The sequence below is a fragment of the Pleurodeles waltl genome, chromosome 12, assembly GCF_031143425.1.
Source record: "Pleurodeles waltl isolate 20211129_DDA chromosome 12, aPleWal1.hap1.20221129, whole genome shotgun sequence".
NCBI lineage: Eukaryota > Metazoa > Chordata > Amphibia > Caudata > Salamandridae > Pleurodeles > Pleurodeles waltl.
Window position 1 is genome coordinate 695,429,436 of NC_090451.1, and position 27,334 is coordinate 695,456,769.

At 47.4% G+C, this 27,334-nt stretch overlaps 1 protein-coding gene across 1 annotated transcript; it reads right to left on the minus strand.

Moving 5' to 3' along the window:
- Positions 1 to 12,536: 12,536 nt before the first annotated feature.
- LOC138267824 (C-type natriuretic peptide-like) lies at positions 12,537 to 26,586 on the minus strand. The gene is made up of 3 exons (XM_069217037.1): positions 26,092 to 26,586; positions 14,959 to 15,284; positions 12,537 to 12,833 (listed from the first exon to the last, which is right to left on the minus strand). Exons 1-2 carry the CDS (start codon positions 26,185 to 26,187, stop codon positions 14,979 to 14,981), a joined length of 402 nt encoding a protein of 133 aa, XP_069073138.1. The 5' UTR covers positions 26,188 to 26,586; the 3' UTR covers positions 12,537 to 12,833; positions 14,959 to 14,978.
- Between the last annotated feature and the right edge of the window lie 748 nt (positions 26,587 to 27,334).

The following is a 27,334-nucleotide window of genomic DNA, read 5'->3' on the forward strand; positions in this document are numbered from 1 at the left end:
ATTTTTACATTATATGCCAGTCTGATCGTCGGAAAACCTGTAGCTCACCGTCCATCCCAATTTTAATGATCAAGCTACACCCCTGGGTATGATAAACATTCTCTGTAACACACTTATGAGGCACATCCCTAACTAGGGATCACATGTCTACAAAATTACCTGCATAAGATGGACTGCAGGTTTTTCTTTCATATAGGCCCAGTGCTTAATTTGTGCTTGTTGTTTCCAGTGCGGAGCACCAGCACTTATTTTTGAGGGCCGGCACTTATTTCTCTGACTCAAGCATTTACTGTGAGCAAAAGACACATACGGGAAGGACGGAGGAAGAGAAAAACAAAAAAGCGTCACAAATGGAGAAAGCAGAAAGCTGCAGGAGTGAGCTGAAGGGGCAGGGAGCGGCTGTAATAGAGTGAAGAGGCCCGAGATGGCTTCAGGATTACGCTGCCTCAGTATTCCATGCTCACACATTCAATTGCAACAGCCGCGTGTTTAAGAGGAGGGCTGTGGGCACCGGCACGTTCTTATTTACAAATTAAGCACTGTATGGGCTTTGAGAAAATGCAGTAGGACAAAACACTTGTTGGCTGTAGGAAAAATGTGCTTCTTCTAATGTATTTCTGTATACTAAATATAGTCATGTTCTAAACCAAATTACTGTTGTTTTCCTTATGTCATTATAACATTGTACTTTTGTGTGCTCCATTGCCATTAATTGTTTATTCAGGCGTGCTGTAGTTGCAGTGGTCATTTGGTGCCAGTGGTTGTGCAGCTTCTCCTGGGGGGGACACTGTGAATCATTTTGGCTTAAACTCCCAGGAGGATATAAACATTTCTGTCATGCAGTCTCTTCGTTGGGATTCATCAGCAATGCCTCACTGGATAACAAAACATCTTCCACACAGCAGAAGAAGTGAGAACTCCTCTGGAGTGTTTATCTACAAGCACACTTGGTTTAGTATGCTTAAAGGGTGTCAAATCAGGTGCATATCTGTCCTTTGGAGACAAAGCTGTAGGCAAACAAAAAAATGCAGTATCTATTGAAAGTGTGGATGAACCATAAGTACCCAGTGGCAAATGCCACTTACCCTCAATCACCCCCCACGCACGGAGGCAGAAAGCCCACTTGACACCAGAGAAAAAAATAAAAAAATAAGTGGTTGGTTGGCCCACCCATGCACCGGGCCATGCTTTACCCCAAAATGGCCTCAACAGCCTTTCTGCACCTCTTTGTGGACAGACTGGGGGTGAGGTTTACCTACAAATCCACCCCCAGGGTTATGAGGGCAGAGAGCTCACTAGACCCACAAAGTCATCAAGTCTTTCTGCAACCCCCAGGTAGCATTTTGGGGAAGGTTACTCCTGTCTGCACTCCTCTGGGGACATAAAGCCCACTAGACACCAAGAATAATATAAGTAAAAAACGGTGGGAGAGGTTTGCCGGGACATTGGGTCGTACCCTTACTCTACAATGGGTGCAGCAGTCTTTCTGGCCCCTGGGAGGACAGAAGGCCCACTACACTTCAGGGTAAAAAAAAAGATTTTAAAAAGTAAGGGGCGCGGCACACCCATGCTTTGAGATAGTATAATTTTTCAAAAAAGAGGCGTGGGGACCGACAGTGTATCGGCCTGTGCCCCCACCTCATGGCAAGCGCAGCACTCTTTCTGCCACCCATGGGGACGCGCAGAGCAGCAGGGTTGGAAGGCATGTCTTCTGTCTTTTCTCTACTCTTCCTACGCCCCCTTTAGAAAAGTTTTACTCGGACCCCCTCCATCTGGTACATATCCTCTAAGTCTTCCCACTATTACCCTGGACAGTGATACATTCTTCAGCCTGCCAGCAGGCTTCTTATCGTCGAGCACCAGCTCAGCGTCCAGGCAGGTCATGGCTCAGAAGCCCAGGTCCCCAGTAACACTGGGTCTGTTCAAGGTGTTGTATTTCCCACCTCTGGGACAAGTCAATGGAAGAAGAGACTGAGGCTCCAGACAGGGAGTACTCTCCCAGTTTTCCTTCAGTAGGGAATTCAAAGGTACTTCTCAAAGTGTGGAAGTCATTGGTAGAACGAACTTGAACTACTCTGGAAAAAAACACGCGCACACATCCACCCACACACCCACCCACCTACACAGACATTCACACACACCCACCCACACACACACACACATCCACACACACCCACACACCAACCTATACAGACATCCACCCACACCCACACCCACACACCACATACAGACGTCCACCCACTCCCACCTAGACATCCACACCCACTCCCACCCAGATGTCCAAACCCACCCACGCACAGACACACCCACATGCACACACATCCACACACACCCACCTATACAGACATCCACACGTCCATACCACACACACACGTCCACACCCACCCACACATAGACACACCCACACACATATACACATACACACACACATACACACAATCTCTCTCTCTGTCTCTCTCTCTCAGTTTCACAAATAAAATGTTAGAGTTTTTAGAGTTTATAAGAGAATATGGGCCTCATTAGGACCCTGGCGGTAGAGAACCGCCAGGGCCAACGGGGGGCGGGAGCACCGCCGACAGGCCGGCGGTGCTCCCTTGGGCATTCTGACCGCGGCGCTTTGGCCGCGGTCAGAACGGGAAAACCGGCGGTCTCCCGCCGGTTTTCCACTGCCCCTAAGAATCCTCCAAGGCGGCGCAGCTCGCTGCGCCGCCGAGGGGATTCTGACAATCCTTACCGCCATCCTGTTCCTGGCGGCTCGCCCGCCAGGAACAGGATGGCGGTAAGGATTGTCGTGGGGCCCCTGGGGGCCCCTGCAGTGCCCATGCCAATGGCATGGGCACTGCAGGGGCCCCCGTAAGAGGGCCCCGCTAGTATTTCACTGTCTGCGTAGCAGACAGTGAAATACGCGACGGGTGCAGTAGCACCCGTCGCACCTTCCCACTCCGCCGGCTCGATTACGAGCCGGCATCCTCGTGGGAAGGGAGTTTTTCCCTGGGCTGGCGGGCGGTCTTTTGGAGACCGCCCGCCAGCCCAGGGAAAAACTCATAATACCCTCCGCGGTCTTCTGACCGCGGAGCGGTATTATGGAGGGCGGCATCCTGGCGGGCGGCCTCCGCCGCCCGCCAGGGTCGTAATGAGGCCCTATATCATTACTAGTGTCGGAGCTGAAGGATGTTAACGATATTGGTTTTCTTCCAGTTTACAGAATTAAAGTACAGTGTATAAAATCCATTGTCACAAGAGAGTGTGTTGTGACGACACAAGGTAGTTATAATAAGCATAAAGTACATATGTGTGTTATTTTTGAGAACCTTACTGTTCCTATGTTTCGTTTTCAGGAATTACCAGTTCCATACAGTAATACAGAGAAGTGTTTACAAAGAGATGGCGCTCAGGTATATATTTTCACAATGTTAGTTATGTTTAGTTCTCTGCACGAAACAACACTTAAGATATCTCTTTCTCTTGTAGGTATCACTGCATTCTGCAGAACTCGTTGACCAACCGAGTGATGACGCAAAAGTGACAAAGCCCTGTGTCTCTGTTCTCTCTCTTGCGCTATTCCGCTTGCCGCAGGTCTATCAGTAGCCCTCATACCTCCGTATATGCAGCCACTAGTGAGAGTGGTAAGAAGTAGAAAAGAGCGTCACCTCTGTTGGATCTTACGCACAAGGTTACCACAAACGTGGTAGGCGATGGGCCCTGCATGGGTCTTGAAGGGGCCAGGGCTTAATTTGTAAATAAAAACGTGCTGGTGCCCAAAGCCCTCCTCTTAAACACGCAGCTGCTGCTTTTGAATGCGCGAGCACAGAATACTGAGGCAGCGTAATCCAGACGCCATGTCAGGCCTCCTCAGTCCATTTACAGCCACTCCCTGCCCATTCAGCTTACTCTTGCAGCTTACTGCTTTATCCCTTTGTGACACTTTTCGTTTTTTCCTTCCTCCGTCTTTCCCATATGTGTCTGTTGCTCGCAGTAAATGCTTGAGGCAGAAGAATAAGCGCCGGCCTTCAGAAATAAGTGCCGGTGCTCAGCACCGGAAACAGGAAGCACAAATTAAGCACTGGGAAGGGCCAACCAGTGGAGCGAGTGAAAGCAGCTCTCTTTACCCTTTCTTGAATCTCTAACAATCACCAACAATAAACATTCTAGAATGGTGCTTTGTTTGATGACGTCAACGTGGGTTTTAGATGTATTGTGACATCATTCACCGAATGGCCCCTTTTAAGGGATACTGGTTTGTGATGTATAAGTAGTCGGAATTCTTAAGGGACTTCATTTCGACCACGTTGACAACATTGCAATGCACTCCATGTCCTCTGAGAGTTGAATTGGAAAATATCACAGTTAATAATTTCGCCACATATATCGCAGAACCTGTCAGAGGTAATTAGGTTCTGTTTTCGGACTTTGTCATATTTGGCCAAGTTAGAAAAGTGTTTGAGATATGAACATTGAAGCTGCCACTTAACCTATGTTATACAAGTAAGGCCAAATTGTAGTTTTTATTCTCGTAGTGCAAGTCAGCCTTCAGCGTGGCTCACACAGAGGCACTTTACATGTTTCAGGCTGTAGGAAAAATGTCCTGCTGCAGAGCCACACAAACTCGTGCAGGGGTTGCTGAGAAGGTGTGGCATGCACCAAGATGGCTGACATATATTATCTTAGATATTAATAGTTATAACCTCTCATTGACAACCTAGTGGCCTGTCAAAGTGGCAATCCACAAATATTTTACTAGAGACTACACTACACTTTGGAATTCGCCACCATTGAGTGAAGATGCCCAGACAATGAGCTTGGATTCAGGAAAATGCTTATGGCGTGGACTTGCCCCACTGAATACTCCCCTCAGCTGCCCCTTTCGGTGCCCCGCCACCATCTCCTCAACGCTGGGAACCTCAGGGCACCCGTGCGCTCTGCAAATCCATACAATGTGATAGAATATAACTGAGATGAAGAAACAGATCTGTTTTACACAGACAAGATGTGGCTGAGCCTGGCTATTAGACTTCAGACCTCAGTTAAGGTAAAAAAAAAAATCAGAGGTCCAATATTTAAACAACAATAGACCTAAAACTGAGTGCTGGACAAACTGTTTTCACATCAGTCTCCAGACTGAGAATGAATGAAAGACCAAGGCACACTTGCTTGGCACTTCTCGGCTGTCTGACGTGGGAATAAACCTGCCCAACATCCACCCAGCCACCTTTCCCAAAGAATCCCGGGGGGTAGCCCACCACTTTCCCGCTCTGGCTAAGACCCATCGTGGTAGTGCAGAGCGCCCTCCCTCAAGTGACCCCACTCACACCAAGAAGTGCAAGTCAGCAAAAGTCACAGACAACCTGGGGATGATGTCTGCCCAAAGAACACAATGTGAAGAACTCTTGGAGAGATGCTGGGAGAGGCTTCACCTTTGCAAGTATTGGTTTCTCTGTTCCATTCATGACCCTGTGTACACACATGCCGTGTTGAAGGCTCAAAGCGTGTCCCCCCTCAACCCGCCACCGGCCTTCTTCATTCAGATGCCCTCTGCCATGGGGCAATGGATGGACAAGACCACCTTTCTCAGCCTCTGGATTGGACGCTCTATCCTTCCTTGTTGTAGGAATAAACGTATTCTTGATGATGCTGGTGCAGCGAGGAGACTGCGTCTTATGTGCAAGCCGGCGAACTGAGGAAACCTTCCAGAGTATTGGGACCCTCTCAGAGGAGGCCCTTTCCATGTGTGTGCGAGAAGTGAACAGGCCTTGTGCCTTTAGTCGGTGTTTATTATAAATGTTTGTCCGTGGTTTTAATAAAACCACACAGATACCAACTAATAAAAACAAATCTCTTCAGAATAACAAGCATCTGCAATACATTGGGTCTCAGATTTGTTCCAGTTAGAGCTATTGGTGTTGTAAATTCCTAACTGGACTTTTCTTGCCACATAAATTGAAAATGAAAAGTAAAACATTATTTGACATAACCGAGCCGATTCAAAGCGCCACGGCCGCCATGAGCACGAAGGAGAGACACAAATGAAAAAGAAGTTCGCTTGCAGTCAAACCTATCGGCAAAGGTGCAAATATCCATGTAACATGGGCAATGTCCAAGGCAGGAACAAAACTTCCCCAAGGAGGGACAAACGCAAAGCATTTACCAATGATAACAAAAGATTTTTGAAAGGCAAGCCCATGAACGAGTGAAAATGATGGGCGTGGGGTGGGCGTGGTTAAAAGCGCTCAGGTAGATTACAACAGGTCAAAGCGCTTGCGCGCTTGACCTGAAAACGGTATAGTATTACAATTTAAAGCCAGCTTCAGGATCCTACATTACTTTGGATCTGTTGACAAGTTCCTTCACTTGCACATAAAGGATTACAAGCCCGTGTGACTGTTGAAGAATACTTAACAACCACGAGGCAGCCACCACATGATCAGAGGTTAGGCAAGAGATCAAAACTCACACTCCATGTCCCACAAGAACCCAAAAAACCCTCTACTCTAAGGAGGGAAGATGAACATCTCACTGTGTGATGACAACTTTGGACAAACTATTGTGATGTGATGAAATGATTCCTCCTGGCCCTTGTAGATTCCACCAGAGTCTAGAAGTTCTATGGACTAAAAAGTGAGTTCCTGCACTTCTCAGCACTGCTGCAAAACATTTAATGGGAGAGTACTATCACTTCTCAGGAGCAAACAAGCACGCTGAATAGTGAGTATCTGAACTTATACATTTCAAATTAAAGCACTGGACGAAGGGCCAGTGAAAGTCTCATATATATGCAAATTAACTTGGAGTGTTTGTCTTAGAATATACATTGAAGCAGTCTATCAGTGTCTGACTGGAACAGAAAATAGACCCGGGCAGCAAATTAAGAGTGTCCCCCAGTAACGAATCAGGGGCCAGATGTAGCAAAGGTTTTTCCCCATTCTGTGTCTATGGGAAAAACTGTTTGTACATATGGCCCCAGATAGCTAAAAAAGGAGGCCACATTTGCAAACTGGGGTAGTTTTAGGCTTGTGAAGACAAGCTGTATAAGTGCTTTGCAAGTATTTGTGCTTGCTGCAGACAATGTTTTTGGTAATATTAGTAAGTCAACAGTAACTGCTGGCACTGCAGAACTTAAAACAGGACCAGAGACTGCCAAAAAACAGCCCATATACTGATCTGTGACCAGCCCGCCAAGCACCACCAGACTGCCCGATAGGCCGGTCTGACCTTGGGCCTACTCTGCTTTGTTGTCCACCAGAGTTCTATCTAATAACGCTATGATTGTAATTGTATTTATATAGCGCTTACTACCCCTGACGAGAAGTCAAAGCGTTTTTTTGGCGAGTAGCACAGTACTCAGGAACCGAAAAAGGATTAGTGATCGATTACTATAGGGAAATAAGAGTTAATTTGAGCGGTGGACATGTGAGCCTGTTAGTTGAATTCATTAGGGTAATGGAGGTATAGAAGAGGAAAAATTTTAGAAAGTGTTAATTGGGAGATCATAGTAGTAAGATGAGGTTTGGGATGAGTAAAGGAGAGATGGAGGAGGGTAGAGTCTGTAGAAATGGATTAGGGAGATCACAGTAGTGAAATGAGGTTTGGGATGAGTCAGGGGAGAGATACATGAGGGGGAATTTAGTAGGGTTGTTTGGGAGGTCATAGTAGTAAGATGAGGTTTGCGAGGAGTAAAAGGAGAAATGGAGGAGGGATACATGAGGGAAGATTTTAGAAAGGGTTATTTGGGGGATCATAGTAGTACTATAAATTTGGGGTGATCCAAGAAGGGACAGAGGAGGAAGAGTCTAGAAAGGGGTATTTTGGAGATCACAGTAGTAGAATGAGGTTTGGGAAGAGTCAGCGAGTGGAGGGAGAGGATATATTGAGATGGGTATAGGGTGAGACATAGAGTAGTGCATTGGAGAGAGTCAAAGTTTTTTTTCCCTACTCTAGGAGTAAAATAATAAATAAATAAATACATAGAGAGGGTATACCTGTATAATGAAGCAAATATATGGAGATTTACGTAGTATTTTGTCAACTCAGACTTTCAAGTGTTGCTGTCCTTTAGTGTCAGCGCAGAAGGCGAGAGCCCTGTTATATTCTTGGGGGTCTGGAGAACAGGCCGTCCCGGGGGCGCTGATCACAGGTCGCTCGTATGAATGAGATGAACAGCTTGCACATGCAATTGCCTGGCACGGAACAGCCTAAGCCCACCCATTTATTTATCCCCTCGGTCTTGTGACCTCGGGGCGAAACCAAATTGGCTTTGCAGCCGGGGGGCAGTGGCGTAAAAAAGGCCCCCACGGTGCGGGTGCCCTTCGAGCTCCAGAGGGGCTCCTCAGCACAGTACACTGTGCTTAGACGGCCGGCCCCTGACTGGTTCCGGTAGGGACGGGGACCCTTAAGGTACTTTGCAGGGGGGCCCTCAAGTTTCATTATACTAGTGGCCAGGGGCGCGGTACAAAACACTACAAGCCCCTACGCCAAATAAAATAGCAAATTGTAGTGCTTTCTGTATGTGTCGGTGTAAGAGACGCCCCCGCAACTCCTGTGGTACGGGGCCCCTGATCCCCAAGGGGCCCCCTCAGCACAGTACCCTGTCCTGAGAGCTCCTGAGTGAGTCCGAAGGGGAGGCCCTCCATGTACTGTGCGTGTGGCCCTCATCAAGTTTTGTTACTCCACTGGTATGTGTAGATGAACACTACTCATGCTCATAGGTGACCACTGAGTGTGACTACCAGTCCAGTGTCACAGGGTAACGTGTAAGCGCTGGCTTGTGTATGTAACATTTGTGATACCACAGCAGCACCCTGTGGCCAGATGAAGTACTGCAGCCAGTCATAATAACTTTGGTAAATCAATGCTAGCAGTTTGTGCAATACAGCATTGATATCCCCAAGGCGTCGCTGTAGCTCCTAGTATTTCTAAAGTAATGCTAAAATGCGGCATGCTGTAGCAGAGTATTCCCCTAGTAATGCCCTGAATTCGCACACTACGGTGGGTTACTCTCTGACCAGGACCCACAGTAATATTGAAATCCTATGGAAGGGCCCTGGATGGCGTGAATTAAAAAGCAGGCATTTTAAAGATTTTGGTGCGCTTGGCTCACTAAAGTGCAGTCTTCCAATGGAAATGCATTGGACTGGTGCACTGCACTACGGTAGGACACGCCCTGGGTTTGCGAACCTCCTGTGCATTACTCTTCTGGCACCTAGAAGTAGACCAGTGTAGCGCTGCAATCCGATACTGGTTTAGCCATGCAGCGCTAGAGAGCCACTTTCAGTTCATGCTTGGGATTTGACACTCTGGTGCTGTATGCTCCCGGTGATGCTTTGGGTTTGACATCGGGACCCACAAGGGGGTGCAGGGAGGGGACAGGTGAGGAGGGAAGAGACTGTGGCAAGGGTCCCTTGCAACAGTCTCCTCCTCACATGCCGCCTCCCTGCACCCCCCGTGGGTCCCTTGTTACAGTCTCTTTCGTCCTCACTGGTCCCTCTGTGACCCCCCGTGGATCCCTTGTGACTGTCTCTTTCCTCCTCACCTCCCTCTCCCTGCACATCCCCTGTGAGTCCTTTGAGACGGTCTCTTTTCTCCTGATCTGCATCTCCCTGCACACACCTGGGAGGTCCGTTACTTGAGTCTCTTTCCTCGCCGCCTGTCCCTCGCCGCACATCCCCTGTGGGTACCTTGCGACAGTCTCTTTCTTCCTCACCTCCCCCTCCCTGCACACCCCTTGTAAGCAGGGCTTAATTTGAGCCGGTGGTTTCTGGTGCGGGGCACCAGCACTAATTTTTGTACATCAGGCATTTACTGTGAGCAACAGACACATATGGCAAAGACTGAGGAAGAGGCATCATAAAGGGAAACAGCAGAAAGCTGCAAGGGTGAGTTGAAGGGGCAGAGAGTGGCTGTAAATGGATTGAAGAGGCCCGAGATGGCTTCAGGATTACGCTGCTTCTGTATTCCGTGCTCGCACATTTAAATAAAGCAGCCGCGTGTTTAAGAGGAGGGCTTTGGGCACCAGCTTGTTTTTTATTTGCAAATTAAGCACTGGCTGTTAGTCCCTTGTGAGAGTCTCTTTCCTCCTCACCTCCCCTTCCCAGCATATCCCCTGTGGGTCCCTTGTGTCCGTCTCTTTTCTCCTCAACTCCCTGCACATCCAGTGTGGGTTCCTTGTGACAGTCTCTTTTGTCCACACTAGTCCACCTGAGACTCTCTGTGGGTCCCTTGAAACAGTCTCTCTCCTCCTCACCTGCACACCCCCTGTGGGCCTTTGTGACCGCCTTTTTCCACCTCCCCCTCCCCCTTCCTATACCCCCCCATTCGGACCCATGAGACTGCCTCTTTCCACCTCCCACTGCCTGTTGTGTTCTCTGGGACCCAGAAGGCTTCATCCACTGGACAAGAAGTGAACTAACCTTGTGAGAAGACTCCCTACCCCGGGCTTAGAACACCCCTCCATGTTTCCTATACTGTTGGACATGCTTCGGGGTGATGACCTGAGCTTTGACTGAATACCTTCAGATGCTTTCATCAACCAAAGCTTTGCTGTTATAAAAACCAGCCCAGAAATCCAGACAGCAGAGACACTTGAAAACATGTATACAGTATGTACCTACGTGGTGCATATATCTTCAAGGTACGTAGATGTAGAGTAGAAATAGCAAATCTCTAGTTCCCTATATGTACTTAACTTTAGGTAATTTGTCCATTGATATTCTGTCCTCAATATTCTTATACCACAATATTTTGGTGCGCCTGTATTTAGTAGCACAATCACAGTAAAGATGTAGCGAAACAGGCCGAGTTATGTGGGTAAGAAAACAAGTGACCCCCTTTATCTGCCGATCTTTCTTGGCAGCATCTAGGCGCTGCAGCAAGATTTGGGGAATATAACACAACCCAGCATGACCCTTGCTTAGAAGGTTCCATCTTTCATGGTGGATAACTATCCAACGTGGCCTTAGCCTCTGCAAGGAGGAGTTTAATGAGTTTGTAGTATATATTTTTTTAGCACTGAGGACTCCAGCCCTGATTTTTCAAAACATGAGCATACAAATCTTTGTTAAGGAGCTGAGGAACCACTGCTAACCAACTTAAATGCTTCTTCAACGACAGGGAGGAGGTTTTGAGGAAGGACATAGGGTAGAGGTACTCCGGAGAACATGGCATGACGCTTGACATGATCACATTTCCTTTGGAATGGCTGAATGGTGGAGGGGTTCTCAAAGGGAAACCAGGGTAGTGTATCTCAGTTCCCTGACAGAAATGAGGGTGCAACCTCCCTGAATCTAAACTTCCTAATTTATATTGATGATTTTGGTGCACAAAAATTAGGCCATCATTGAGTGTCTGAGGAAGGAGCGCCTGAGTTGGAAGACGGTGGATGGCAGAATTCCTTCTCCTTCTTGAAAAGATCTTTAGAGATGGAAGATGAAGATAAAAAATGAAAAGTTATAAAGTTGGCCCTGGATTTTTTTTTTTCTTCCTCCCTATCTTTGGAGTAACCTGTCCGGCCCTTCCTCTTAAATTGCCTGAACTTATGTCACTTATAGGTTTTGGCCATACAATTTTCCTGGTGAAACTATGTTGAGAAAAAAGGAAATATTTAATGCCAGATTTAAGAAAAGTGGCGCTACATCACTATTCTTGCGCCCTTAGCACCCCTAATGCCACCATATGTGCGCCATATCTAAGATACAGTGCACCATGGCAGTAGTTAGGGAACTAGCATCAAACTTTTTGCCGATAGTTCAGAGCTTTGCAGGATTAGCGTAAAAAAATGTTGACGGTAATCCTGCAAAGCCCATTGAGGCCCATTGTAAACATTGGGGTGCCTCCTTTTAACGCCCGCTCTGAGCAGGCGTTAAAAGTGCCGAAAAAAATGACGCAAATAAATCTCTTAGATTTCATTGTGCCATTTTTTGGGCCTCCGTAACAGGGGAACGCCCCCTTTGCATGCATTATGCCTGTAGCGCAAAGGGTTACAAAGTGGCGCAATGCGTGCAATGCACACTTTGTAATTTTGGCGCAGCGATTTTGGCCTCGTTAGGCCAGATTAGCGTAAAAAAAATGGTGCTAATGTGGCGCAAGGAGGCGCTAGGGGTTCTTAAATCTGCCCCTTAGACTTTCAAACCGGAGAATGGGGGAAAACATGCACATTTTCCATGTTATTTGCCTTTCTGAGGTTGAGAAGTAAGTGATGGGATAAAGTCACACTCAGTGAATAACTCAAACACAGTGCAAGTATTTACTGGGCACAGTATTACCGCAGGAACTAACTGGCAATGAGCACCTGAGGTGGTGACGCAGTGACAGAGTAAAGTGCGGTATTTTCACACTCGTGCAGCAGGCATGACGCATCCTGCATTACTGGGGTCCAGGAGATGCCACGATTCTTACACACTCAGCTGCGGAGCGTCCCTGGCTGTGCTCACGTAGAATAAAGAGAGAGCCAGTTGGGGTTTTTTGCTTCTTGTTGCAGGCAGGACTTTTGACAAACACAAAAAACAGAATAAAAACTGTACAGAAACATCATCATAAATAAGCGGTGGGCCGACAGCCCGTTTCTCACAGGTATGGAAATATACGTTTATATATAGTAATAATATATTTATATAAATTAGGAAACATTGCCAGGAAATACAGAGAAGCTTTATGAACCCAGAAAGCGTTCACAGTTTGTTTGACATTGGACAGAGGGGTTTAGAGGCTCGTGGGGGTGACACTGCATTTAACAAACAAGACATGTAATTTTCTTTGACCCAGTTGGGGGCCAACGTCGAGTGGCTTTGCTGGAATATCTTCCATTTGTCACTTCTCGCCAAGTAGGCGTCGTTGGGGCGTTTCTAGAGGTAGAAAGAGCAACAAGTTAGATGTAGGAATAGTAATGCTGTTACAACCGTAGCGCCTCTTGACCTCTTCAGCAGGCGCGGCCTATCCTTTAGGGCGGAGGGGCCACGCACCAACTTTTGCCACTCGTGAAGAGTGTCTGTCAGGCTGAACAAACGTCAGCCTGACAGACACTCTTCATGTGCAGGTCAGGCAGCCAGGAGCAGATGTGTGATTTGCGCAGACTCCTGGCTGCCTGAGCTGAATTTTGCTGGGTTAAAGAGGTCACAGCTCCTATGGGCGTGACCTCAAAGGTGCCTTGAAGCCCTCCCACGGCTGACGAGGAAAGCGTCACCCATTGACTTTGACCTGGGTGCTTCAGGTTTAAGCCCTGAAGCGCCCAGGGCGAGTGTCAATCAGTGACACTTCGTCACAGAGTGGGGTGGGGTCAGCAGTCTCACTGACCCCATCCCACTCAGTGACGAGGCTGGGACTGCTGCTTTCCCTCATTGGCTGATCTAAGGTCAGCCAGCGAGGGAAGGCAGCAGTCCCAACCCTCCTGGGACCTCCGAGGCTGAAAGTAAGTGCGTGTGTGTGTGATCTTTTTAAATGAATGTTTCGTGCATGCGTGTATGTTTGAATGTTGATGAGTGTTGTTAATAGAAAGTAAGTGCGTGTGAAGTGTGAGTGTGCTTCCCGCCTGCCCCCGTCCGTCCTAAAACTGCCGGCCACCACTGCTCTTCAGCGGATCAGAAGCGCTATACAAGTACTGCAAGTACCATATAACGCATGTAGAGTACAGAGGACAGAGGGGAGGGGCACACTGCCGCATGAGACGGGTAGTCTGGTGTCTACAAAGCCCCTACGTCTCTCTCCATCTGCTCTTTCACCCCCTCTCTATATATCTTTCTCTCTGTCTCCCTCGCTTCCTTCCTCTCTCTCTCTCTCTACCCTTCTCTATCTCACTCTCTCTCTCTGTTTCTATGTCCCTCTCTTTCTATCTCTTTCTCTCTCTCTCTCTCTCTCTCTCTCTCTTCCTTCCTCTCTCTCTCCCTCCTTCTCTATCTCTCTCTCTCTGTTTCTCTGTCCCTCTATTTCTGTCTCTTTCTTTATCTGTCTCTCTCTCTCTGTCTCTCTCTCTCTTCCTTCCTCTCTCTCTCTCTCTCTCCTTCCTTCTCTCTCTCTGTTTCTCTGTCGCTCTGTCTTTTTCTTTCTCTGTCTCTCTCTCGCTCTCTCTCTTTCTCTCTTTGTATCTGTCTCTCTGTCCCCATCTCTCACTCTCTCTGTTTCTCCCTGTCTGTCTTTCTATCTCTCTCTCTCTCTCTCTCTCTCTCTCTATATATATATATATATATATATAGCATGCTACAGGCACAGCTATGTGCAGTCTATAGACACAGCAGTGCGGCAGTGTGACACATCATCGTATGTATGCTGATTAGGTCAATTGAAATCTGAAACTTTTCCCCCTGGTATCGGGGAATCAGGAAAGTTCACCCTTCGCAAAGTCGGACAAACTTCTCTTAAAGTAAATTAATGCCACCCAGGCCTTGCAATGACAGTTTTTGTTGCCGGATGTCTTGCCCTCAAATGATAGGCAGATGATCTGGCTGTTGGGAATCAACAACACGCTTGTCAACGCTCCCGCATTAAGACAGTGTCACCCTCATTTTACTTCTATTCACTTACCTGACAAACAAAATGGCTTCTGAGACTTTAAGGGGGCGTCACCTACTTTTCAAACCTTTATCACCCACAAAAAAAGTTTTCATTCTCCATTCACCTTAATGGGATCACCCGCTTAAATGCCTGACTTCACCCGCATTTTTGAGGCAAGAAGTTGACAGGTATGCCATGGTATAGTGTGGCACTAAATGCCAGTTTTGCATTGCACGTAATTAAGTGAAATTTGGCTACATTTTTAAGACATTTCACAAAATTACTCAATGCAAATTACATGAATTTCACACAACCCTAGGGTTTACTTAGCAACGCGTGCTCAACTTATCATAATTGTCATACAAATTAAATAGTTTGTATAAGAGTTGTTCCTTACAAACTGAATGTCAAATTTGGAATACAAGATTGGATAATGGAGCATCATCTCCCTCCGAAGAGGGGATATGAAACAGGTGCTCTTACCAAGGCTTACGGCGGGCAGTCTAGCACCCCAAACCACTAAAGCTTCCAATCCGGTCCAGCTTGAAGCCGAAGCAGCCTTGGGAGGTCTTCTTCGTTCGGCCCCGGAATTTCTTCTGGTTGTTCATGAAGTCACTGAAGTAGCGCAACCAGGTGCGGTTGGGAGCCTGCTGGGCAGAGTCGGCTGCGTCACGCAGGGGCCGACGGCCCGGCGGGAAGCGTAGCTCAGCCGAACTGCTGCTACTGCTGGCATCGTCAGCTGCTGCGTCAATCCGCTCCTCTGCCGATAGCAAAGCTGTGATCTCTTCGCCAAGAAGGTCAGCCAGAGTCTGTATCATGGGATGGAAAATAAAGATGGCGTCAACGCTACAGAGAAGGGCGGGATCACATTGTTTCTCTATTCATCCAGTTCACTGAGTTATATTTTTATTTCTAAAGGTCACTGTTGTAGAGGGCTTCCTTGCCTTGAGGACTTAAGCACTGCATAAGCAAGATTTAAACGGAAGAAAAGAGCAAAATTGTAACTTTGCCCTGAAATTGAAAAAATACCAAACCACAAGAATGGGGAAGGCCGTATCACCACCAGATACCCAACATTAAGAAAGATGTGAGTGCAAATAAGCCACAGAGAAGCCAAAGTATCAACAGCAACCACCCGCAGCCTGTTCAAACTAAAAACTGGTAGCTAGTAAGTGTTGCAGTAACCTAGCAAAGACCCCAGTAATGGATTGCTCATGAAGACTCATTGATAAAGTACTATGGGCCTGATTTAGAGTTTGGTTGAGGGGTTACTCTGTCACAACAGTGACGAATATCCCATCTGCCAAAATCTAAACACCATAGGATATAATGGAATTTAGATTTCAGCGGACCGAATATCTGTCACCGTTGTGACAGAGTAACCCCTCCGCCACACTCTAAAATCAGGCCCTAAATGTCTTGTGTGTGAAGTTATACAAATGGTCTTGAGGTTTGTTGTTACAGAAAAACCACATGAGGACATAATTATAAGAAACTGGCACGACCCCCCCGATGCGCCAGTTACCTTGTGTCGCCCCCTAACAACAGCAAGGTATCGCTATATTTACAATACAGCGCACCATGGCACACAGTAGCACAAATGAGTCAAAACTTTAGTCACTATTGCAGCACCTTGATGGACTAGCATCAAGAATTTTGACGCTAGACCAGCAAAGCTTGGGGAGGCCCATAGGAAATAGCCTTGCATCACTTTAATCCCTGCCCTGGGCAGGCATTAAAAAATTATGGTAGAATGATGCATTGAAATCTTGTAAATTTCACTGTGCCATTTTTCTGGGCCTCCCTGCGGGGGGAATGCCTCATTGCATACATTATACCTGGTGCAGATATGATGTGGTGCAAGGGTTTATAAAGTGGCGCAATGCATGCACTTTGTAAATATGGCGCGGGGTGAGGGCCAGTTTAGAGTCACCATAACGTGAAAAAAGATTACGCTACTGAGGCACTAAGGGGCTTGCACATATGCCCCTAAATCTAGGATTGAGTGTCATCAACCACTGACTTTTTCTGCCCCGATGACCACATCTCCATGAGCATCTGATAGAAATACCACTGGCGTTCTGGATTGAGAAGGAGCTGTGGCCTCCACCATGACTTGTGGCCTGTAGTTGAGTGCTATCATCAGTACACTATGGTCTCCCCCACTCAATGCCTGCCTGTTTTTGTGGACACTCTGGTTAGTCAGTTTCTGGTGTAGTCTATTCCCTGGATGAACATCCAAGATGACCATGGAGCGATACTGATGGGGTTCCCTGGTACACTGTCTTCGAGTTCCTGTTCCCCTACAGAATGATGTCCATGCTAGAGGTGATGGCGTCATCAAAACATTCAGAACACTACTGCTTGGAGGTCTTCTATCCGTGATGCTGTCGCTGTTGTCTTACCAAGTTCGCCTTGATCCTTCTGGGGTCTCTCCGTTCATGTCCAGCATGCCAGTACCTGGGTGCATATTTGTTGGACCCTTTATGGCGCAAGTGCTGAGGCCAGCCCATGCCCGAAACGTCGACGGATATATCATAGTCTGGATTGGTTTCTGCATAAGATCTTTGAAGGATTGAAGGCATTGATTTAGACTCTCTGAGGATTTGGAATGGAGTTAATGCAGCAAACAAAAAAGAACCAACCAACTGTTTTTAATGTTCTTTGTATAGTTTTTTGATACACTGGAATATGTATCATTCTCCTTTCTATCCATCACGAGCACTTTTTCTCACACTATCTGTCCCTGGGTGTGTTGTTTTATCAGATGGGCTGTCCATTTAGGATGAATTTATTAAATTGATATTTATGTATAAGTAAATAAATAAATCTATGTATTTATATGAATAAATAGCTTTTTATTTCTCACCTATGTTGTTTTATGATGTGTAAATAATTTGTCGGTTTCTCCCTGTTAGGGCATTGTTGTATGTAATGGTTATCTTCTACCCAGCCTGGTCGGGTTTTTGGGTTACCCTCTGTGGTTTATAAGTACATGCCCGATAGTTGGCATCAGGGGTATTAAGGCATGCTCTGCCTTGCATCTGTATCATGACTTCTCATTCCATGGACCTGCCATTGGATTTCTGTCATCCCTCAAAGACTGTCTCAGAGGCCCGGCCATGGCGGGAGAGCATGGGCTAAGATGGCCAAATGTGGAACCTGTCATGGACATGTTTTCATTTCGAATTATGGGAATTGTAGGCTTGTTTATTTCATTATAAAACAGGACTACAAGTCCCAGAATTCAAAGGATAAAAAAAGGACTGGAGCGGCATAACATACATGGACCTGGGAAACTTGGCAGCTATGATCATGGCTGCGGGTGCTCCACCCACACCATCAATCAAATAATCAGTTTTTATTAAAGCACAACTAATCACCCGTGAGTGTCTCAAGTCGCTGGTGGTGGGTATGGGCCTCATTCGAAGAGCTATGTCTTGAGGTTCTTCCTGAAGATGGTGAGTGATGGGCTTTGTCTGAAGTGAGTGGGTAGGATGTTCCAGCTCTTGGCTACAAGGTAGGTGAAAGATCTTCCTCCAGAGGTGGCTTTCCGGATGCTTGGAATGGTTGCTAGTGCCTGCTGGACGGATCGAAGGGATCTGGCGGGGTTATGGAAAGAGATGCGATGTTGTGAAGGGACTTGTAGGTGTGGGTGAATAGTTTGAAGTTGACCCACTGAGTTATATGTTGGCAGTGTCGCTGATCAGGGAGTGCTGGGGATACCTCCAGTTGTGCCAGCTGTGTGACTCTCCACTCTCCCCTTCAGTGGAGGGTCATAGAGTGAGACACCACATCGGTATGATGTAAGAGGTGAGAGGTGGCTGAGGGTCCTGCATTCTCAACTTATGGAGGTGGGGGGGCATGGAAGCCAATGAGTGGATATTTTCCAAGGGAGGGAGAGGGGCAGGGGCGCCCTCCCTGCATCATCCACACTTGAAAGCTTAATAGTGAGTGTAAGGGATTGGGTGATGTGAGGAGGGGGCGACTTTTGAGGGGAGGGGTTTTTCTGGTGAACCCCATGCTGAGTGACAGGATCCGTGCTAAAATATTACTCTATGATCCTTAAACCTTCCTTTACCTTGACCGTCACAAGTATCTTGTACAAGCCTAGAGAATTCTGCAATCTTTAAAAGGTTAAAAAAAGAGCACTCAAGGTATCTTTTATGGTAGTTTTCTGTTTAGAGTTGATATTGTACCTAGTTCAGAGTGGGACCAAGGAGAGAGGCCACTCAGGGATGGGAAGGTACCCTCTCAGGTGACAGGAAGCTGGACAGCTCATGGAGCTGAGTACATGACACAGCGAGGGTCTGGTAACCACTGTTACAGGTGAGTACCTGAGGGCCTGATGGAAGGTCAGGTTCAAAACACCATCCGTGTTTTCACTGCTTGAGGACAACGCCTTCCTTTTGTACTGACACTCATGTACTAATCAGACGCACTTAAAAATGCCCGTTAACAGGGTCTCCAAAAACACCTGCCTCATTAATATTTATGAGGCATGAAGCAGAGATTAATATTCATGAGACGTTTCAGGGCATAGGCAAAGTGGGCATTGTCCCAGGGTGCCCACCATCCCAGGGGTGTCAGTGATTTTTTTTTCTCCATCTCGTTTCTATTTCTCTGTCTGAAGTTTTGATATATAGTCAGGGCCACTGGAATTATGTGATTCTGCAGCTGCCTTTTTTTCCGCACATTTATGGATTTGTTGGCACGAAAGCTATTGTCTGCGGTGTAATTTGCAGAGTTAAAAAAAAGTGTTTCTAGCTTAAACAGATCAGAAGTTATTCAAAATGCAACAGGGTGGGTTCGCTGAAAGTGAAAGGTCCTTTCAAATGTTACCGGCCATCTTTCAGTTCCCTGTTTCTGTTCTTCATCGTTAAACTGCTACTAATGAGGTGAAACGTTTGCCCAGACAGTATTTCCGTGCGCAAAAATGAAACAATAATGAAGTAGTATCAACAAATGCGCACCGTTATGCCGCATAATTTGCTTTTTAATACTGCATAATTTAGTCAACCCTGCTGCATAATTTAGTGCTCCCCTAACGCATTATACCAGGGGCTCTGCGTGTAATTCAATATGTTTTGCATCATGGGGCTTGAATTACAGGAAAATGGGTTTTGAAATTCAAAGTTATTCTAAACAGTGGATCCCCAAAACACTATTGCCTGGGGCCCCCAAAATTCTTAAAATGGCTCTGGGCATGAGTCCTTTTGAAACTGTCTAATGACTGGGAATGCACTGGCTGGAGGCATGCAAGGAACAGCGTCATGCACCATGGGAAGTTTGGGGTGTAAAAACCTCCCTAATAAATGTATTTTCAGATAAATAATTGGGTACAGGTGCTTTTAGCGGGTTTGGTGAGGTGTCTGTTGAATTTCACAAGGAATTTTTCCATACACACAGACAAAATGTACATACACTGTCTCCCTCTCTGTTCTAAATGTCCCCAAAATAATGTTTAGTTTACATAATATTGTGTTTCTCTCACTTCGTACTCCTACCAATCCGCATTCCTCTCCCCTTCCGCTGCCCCTTTAGCCTCTCTATGCACCCTACTCGTGTATAATGTATTTTTACATGATGTGTGTAAGGAAATGCCTTCCTTGGCATGGTTATTCCCTAACTTTTTGCCTTTTGTTGATGATTGAAAGTGTGCTGGGACCCTGCTAACTAGGCCCCAGCACCAGTGTTCTTTCCCTAAACTGTACCTTTGTTCCCACAATTGGCACAGCCCTGGCACCCAGATAAGGCTTTTGTAAATGGTACCCCTGGTACCAAAGGCCCTGTGAACAGGGAAGGTCTCTAAGGGCTGCAGCATGTCTTATGCCACCCTGGGGACCCCTCACTCAGCACATGCACACTGCCTCTCAGCTTGTGTGTGCTGGTGGGGAGAAAATGACTAAGTCGACATGTCACTCCCTTGGGGTGCCATGCCCACCTCTCACTGCCTGTGGCATAGGTAAGTCACCCCTCTAGCAGACCTTACAGCCCTAAGGCAGGGTGCACTATACCACAGGTGAGGGCATAGTTGCATGAGCACCATGCCCCTACAGTGTCTAAGCAAAACCTTAGACATTGTAAGTGCAGGGTAGCCATAAAGAGTATATGGTCTGGGAGTCTGTCAATTATGAACTCCACAGCTCCATAATGGCTACACTGAAATCTGGGAAGTTTGGCATCAAACTTCTCAGCACAATAAATTCACACTGATGCCACTGTGGGATTTTTTGTAAAATACAGCCAGAGGGCATCTTAGAGATGCCCACTGAATACCAGTCCGACTCCTAGTGCTAGACTGACCAGTTTCTGCCGGTCTGCCACAACCAGAAGAGTTTCTGGCCACATGCGGTGAGTGACTTTGTCACTCTGTTGCCAGGCACAAAGCCTGTGCTGGGTGGAGGTGCTTCTCACCTCCCCCTGCAGGAACTGTAACACCTGGCGGTGAGCCTCACAGTGTCATGCCTGTTACAGCATCCCAGGACATCCCAGCTAGTGGAGATGCCCGCCCCTCCGGCCACTGCCCCCACTTTTGGCGGCAAGGCTGGAGGAGATAATGAGGAAAACAAGGAGGAGTCACCCCCCAGTAAGGACAGCCCCTAAGGTGTCCTGAGCTGAGGTGACCCTTGCCATTAGAAATCCTCCATCTTCTGTTTGGAGGATTCCCCCAGTAGGATTAGGGATGTGCCCCATCCCCTCAGGGAGGAGGCACAAAGAGTGTGTAGCCACCCTCATGGGCAGTAGCCATTGGCTACTGCCCCCCAGGCCTAAACACACCCCTAAATTTAGTATTTAGGGGTGACCCTGAACCCAGGAAATCAGTTTTCTGCAACCTGAAGAAAGAAGAAGGACTGCTGACCTGAAAGCCCAACAGAGACGACGGAGACACCAACTGACTTGGCCCCAGCCCTACCGGCCTGTCTCCAGACTCAAAGAACCTGCACAGCGTTGCATCCTACGGGACCAGCGACCTCTGAGGACTCAGAGGACTTCCCTGCAACTAAAGGGCCAAGAAAGTCCAGAGAACAGCGGCCCTGGTCAAAACCTGCAACAACTTTGCAACAAAGAAACAACTTTCAAAGAACTCTCTCTTCCCGCCGGAAGCGTGAGACTTCACACTCTGCACCCGACACCCCCGGCTTGAGTTCAGGAGAACCAACACTGCAGAGAGGACTCCCAGGCGACTACGACGACATGGGCACCCTGAGTCAACCCCCCCTGCATCCCCACAGCGATGCCTGCAGAGAGGATCCATATGCTCCCCCCTGACTGCGACTGCCTGGTAACAAAGAAACCGACGCCTGGACCAAGCACTGCACCCGCAGCCCACAGGACCGTGAGGAACCACCTACCAGTGCAGGAGTGACCAGCAGGCAGCCCTCATCCTAGCCCAGTCGGTGGCTGGCCCGAGAAGCCCCCCTGTGCCCTGCCTGCATCACCTAAGAGACCCCCCGGGTCCCTCCATTGCTTTCTATAGCAAACCCGATGTCTACTTTGCACACTGCACCCGGCCGCCCCTCTGCCACTGAGGGTGTGTTTTGTGTGCCTGTGTGTGTGTCCCCCTCAGTGCTCTACAAAACCTCCCTGGTCTGCTCCCCGTGGACGCAGGTTCTTACCTGCTAGCAGACTGGAACCGGAGCATCCCTAGTCTCCATAGACGCCTATGTCTTTTGGGCCCTCCTTTGACCTCTGCCCCTGACCGGCCCTGTGTTGCTGGTGCTGTGGCTTTGGGGTTGCCTTGAACCCCCAACGGTGAGCTGCCTATGCCAGGAGACTGACTGTGTAAGTGCTTTACTTACCTGAGAAACTTAACCAAACTTACCTCTCCCAGGAACTGTGGATTTTTGCAGTGTCCACTTTTAAAATAGCTTATTGCCATTTTAACCAAAACTGTGTGTTCTACTGTTTTAAATCAAAGTTCTATACTTACCTGTGTGAAGTACCTTGCATTTTATGTACTTACCTCAAATCTTGAACTTGTGGTTCTAAAAATAAATTAAGAAAATATATTTTTCTAAATAAAAACCTATTGGCCTGGAGTAAGTCTTTGAGTGTGTGTTCCTCATTTATTGCCTGTGTGAGTACAACAAATGCTTAACACTACCCTCTGATAAACCTACTGCTCGACCACACTACCACAAAATAGAGCATTAGAATTATCTAATTTTGCCACTATCAACCTCTAAGGGGAACCCTTGGACTCTGTGCACACTATCTCTCACTTTGGGATAGTGTATACAGAGCCAACTTCCTACAATGTGCCAGCCTGATTGTTGGGAAATCCGAAGCCCACGCCCCCAAATCTTACTGACCAAGCTATGCCAATGTCCATTGGAGTCAATAATAAAGAATCTCTGCAGTATTACAGCAGAGAGGGCAGGCTACACCGTAACTGCTGCATTACAGCCCAGAGAGAAGAATATATCACCTCTGCTGTATTACAGCACAGAGAGACTGCATCACATCTGCTGTATTACAGCCCAGAGAGATTACTACATTGGCTCTGTTATATTACAGCACAGAGAGGACTACATCACCTCTGCTGTATTACAGCACAGAGAAGACTGCATCGCCTCTGCTGCATTACAGCACAGAGAGAAGACTGCATCACCTCTGTTATATTACAGCACAGAGAGGACTACATCACCTCTGCTGTATTACAGCACAGAGACATTACTACATCACCTCTGTTATATTACAGCACAGAGAGGACTACATCACCTCTGCTGTATTACAGCACAGAGAGATTACTACATCGCCTCTGTTATATTACAGCACAGAGAGGACTGCATCGCCTCTGCTGTATTACAGCACAGAGAGATTACTACATCGCCTCTGTTATATTACAGCACAGAGAGGACTACATCACCTCTGTTATATTACAGCACAGGGAGGACTACATCACCTCTGCTGTATTACAGCACAGAGGACTGCATCACCTCTGCTCTATTACAGCACAGAGAGACTACATCACCTATAATGTATTACAGCACAGGGAGAATTAATCACTTCTGCAGTATTACAGCACCGAGAGATTACTACATCACCTCTGTTATATTACAGCACAAAGAGAACTACATCACCTCTGCTGTATTACAGCACAAAGGGAAGACTACATCACCTCTGCTGTATTACAGCACAAAGGGAAGACTACATCGCCTCTGCTGTACTACAGCACATAGAGAAGAATACATCACATCTGCTGTACTACAGCACATAGAGAAGAATACATCACATCTGCTGTATTACAGCACATAGAGAAGAATACATCACATCTGCTGTACTACAGCACATAGAGAAGAATACATCACATCTGCTGTACTACAGCACATAGAGAAGAATACATCACATCTGCTGTATTACAGCACATAGAGAAGAATACATCACCTCTGCTGTATTACAGCACAAAGGGAAGACTACATCACCGCTGCTGCATTACAGCACAGAGAGATTACTGCATCACCTGTGTTTTATTATAGCACAGAGAGAAGACTGTATCACCGTTGCTGCATTACAGCACAGATAAAGGAGTACATCGCCTCTGCTCTATTACAGCACAGAGAAAACTACACCATCTCTACTGTATTGCAGACCATACAACCTCTGGTGTATTACAGCACAGAGAGAAGCCGACATCACCGCTGCTGTATTACAGCGCAGAGAAAATCGTACATCGCCTCTTCGCTATTACAACACAGAGAAGACTACGTCACCTCTACTGTATTACAGACTATACCACATCTGATGTATTACAGCACAGACAGAAGACTACATCACCGCTGCCGCATTACAGCTCAGAGACAAGAGTACAACACGCTTTCTGTACTGTAGCATGGAGTCAAGAATATATCACCCGCGGTGTATTACTTCACTGATTCAGATGTGCATATTACAGCACAAAGGGAAGACTGCATCATCATTGAATTACACATAGCATCATCACCTCTGCTGTATTACAGCACAGAGACAACTGCACCAGCTCTGCGACATTACAGCTCAGATACAATCCCGTTGCTGCTACGCATTACAGAACACAATGCGAGCACAGCACACTCTCCTAAGTTACAGCATAGGGACAGGACTCGCTTCTGATGTATTACAGCAGAGAGATGAGAGCACGCCACCTCTGCTGTGTTACAACTGAGTGACAGAACGTCATCACCTATCGTATTACAGCTCAGACCCGGCTGCACCACATCTGTTATATTACATCCCAGACAAGATCGCATCTCCTTTGTTACATTACAGCACAGAAAAGGCCTGGAACACCCTTTTTATTTTACAGCACATGGCAACAGTGCATCGGTATTTCTGTATTCAGCCCTGACCTGACTGCATCACCCCTGCTATCACGGCACAGGCATGACTGCATCATCTCTGTCCGTACAGAATAGAGCAAGCTTCCCTCACTCAGGGAACAAGCACAGGCTGTACCACCTCAGCACAGGCACGACTACATCACCTCAGCACAGGCACGACTACATCAGCCCAGCACCGGCATGATTGCATTACCTCAGCACAGGCACGACTGCATCACCTCAGCACAGGCACGACTGCATCACCTCAGCATAGGCACGACTGCATCGCCTCAGCATAGGCACGACTGCATCACCTCAGCACAGGCACGACTGCATCACCTCAGCACAGGCACGACTACATCAGCTCAGCACAGGCACGACTGCATCACCTCAGCACAGGCACGACTACATCACCTCAGCACAGGCATGACTGCATCACCTCAGCACAGGCATGACTGCATCACCTCAGCACAGGCACGACTACATCAGCTCAGGTATGACTGCATCACCTCAGCACAGGCACGACTGCACCACCTCCGCAATGGCATGGCTGCATCACCTCTGTCAGCACAGGCATGGCTGCATCACCTCAGTCAGAGCACAGACATGACTGCATCACCTCAACACAGGCAGGGCTGCTTCACCCCTGCTATCACCGCACAGGCAAGACTGAATCATCTCTATCACAGCACAAGCATGACTGCATCACCTCAGCACAGGCATGACTGCATCGCCCGTGCTATCAGATTACGGGCATGACTGCATCACCTCAGCACAGGCATGACTGCATCGCCCATGCTATCACAGCACGGGCATGACTGCATCATCTCAGCACAGGCATGACTGCATCTCCTTTATCAGCACAGTCATGACTTCATCACCTCTGCACAGGTATGCCTGGATCACCTCTGCACAGGCATGACTGCATCACCTCAGTACGGGCACGACTTAATCATCTCTATCATCACAGGCATGACTGCATTACTTATATCCCAGCACAGGCATGACAGCATCACCTCAACACAGGCATGCCTGCATCACCTTTATCACAGCCAGCACAGGCATGACAGCATCACTTCAGCATAGGCATGACTGAATATTATTTGCTTCATTAAAACACAGACACAGCTCCATCACTCTGCTATTGCTATGTAACTGCACAGGTATCACTGCATGCCCCAGCCCCGAATCCTAGTAGGGCTGACTCAACCAGTCATATTTCTAAGATGATAAGACAAATTCACTTGAACTGGGTAACTCTACTCCCTGTGAAGTACAGCCGCAAAATTGGTTAGTGTAGTTATTTCTCACCCACCTGCTGGTGCTTGATCTGCGGCGAAGGGCGCGCATAGGTGCTCAGTGCAAACAATGCCAGGAAGCACAGGACCACGGAGGATGAGGAAAGTTTCATTGCTGCCAGAGATTCTCCTAAAGCTGCATCCGAAATGGAGGACTCGCCTCTGCTCAGCCTAATGTTGGTCTTTCAGTCTTCGCAGAAGGGTAGATCTTTTGGGTGATGAATGTAGAGTCAATCTTTCGGTCAGTCTAGGTTGAGTAGATCTTTCAATCAGCTACAAAGTCAATCTGTGGGTCACTGGAGTCAATTTTCGAGTCTGTCACAGTAAAGCAGATCTTTCAGTAAGTCACAGAGTCAATCTGTAGTCAGTCTCAGAAGAGTGGATATTCCGGTCGGTTACCGTGGCGTCAGTCGTTCGCTGGGGTACCAATGGCTCCCAGCTCGTTCTAAGTGCTGTAGTTTCTTTTGGATGCTTCACTTTGCTTCCTTCTTTTGGTCTGTCCTGGAACTATCAGGACGGGTCTGTCTGATTTTCCCGCTCTACTCCCCATTTTATTGAGGATGATGGCTCTGATGTCACATCGCCCTCAGCAACAGGCCCACCCCCAGGAGAACCTCGAAGAATCTTAATCTGATGCGAACTGTGGTCGACAGCCTGCCTCCCACCCTTCTGACATCAGCCCAGCATCTGTGAGGTGGGGTGTTCGCGTCTGGGGGCTGCGCGGGGGTATAACCATTATACGACTCTTATTGTGTGCTCTGTCCTTTTTTAATAAAGCTCCTGCCTTGCTTTTGTCTGAGGCAGATTCCAAGAATTTTTTCAAAAGAGGTGTTCAGGAGTATCAAACTGGCCCCAGTTTGAGAATCTGGTATCGGGGTGACCCTGACAGTTATTCATTGCCAAAGACTTCACTCACTATCGACATCTGTACCCATGTTGCAAACATTTGGGATCTTTTCTAAAGGAGCGTGGGAGTGATTGTCTCCTTCCTGAGGCAGGTGAACTGGAGGCTGTCCAAGAGCAGAAGTGAACAATGATAACTTGTAACTTGCCACTCCAAAGTTCTCTGTGGATGTAACATTTGGTATTTTGACAACACTGTGGTACTCATTATATCAAACAAAAACGCTGCCCCTGATGGTGGTACTTCCCGGACTTCTGAATGAGGTTCTTACTGTACTGGTGCATGTTTTTCACATGTTTGTGCGTGTGGCAATATGACATGTCTTCCCTATGAACATCCTAGTGGAGTCTATCTGG

Excerpts from the sequence above, each read along its gene's own strand:
- LOC138267824 (XM_069217037.1), bottom strand. The coding sequence starts at position 26,187 with ATGAAACTTTCCTCATCCTCCGTGGTCCTGTGCTTCCTGGCATTGTTT. Across the intron at positions 15,285-26,091 it reads CGCAGATCAAGCACCAGCAG|ACTCTGGCTGACCTTCTTGG; the intron begins GTGGGTGAGAAA and ends CCCATGATACAG.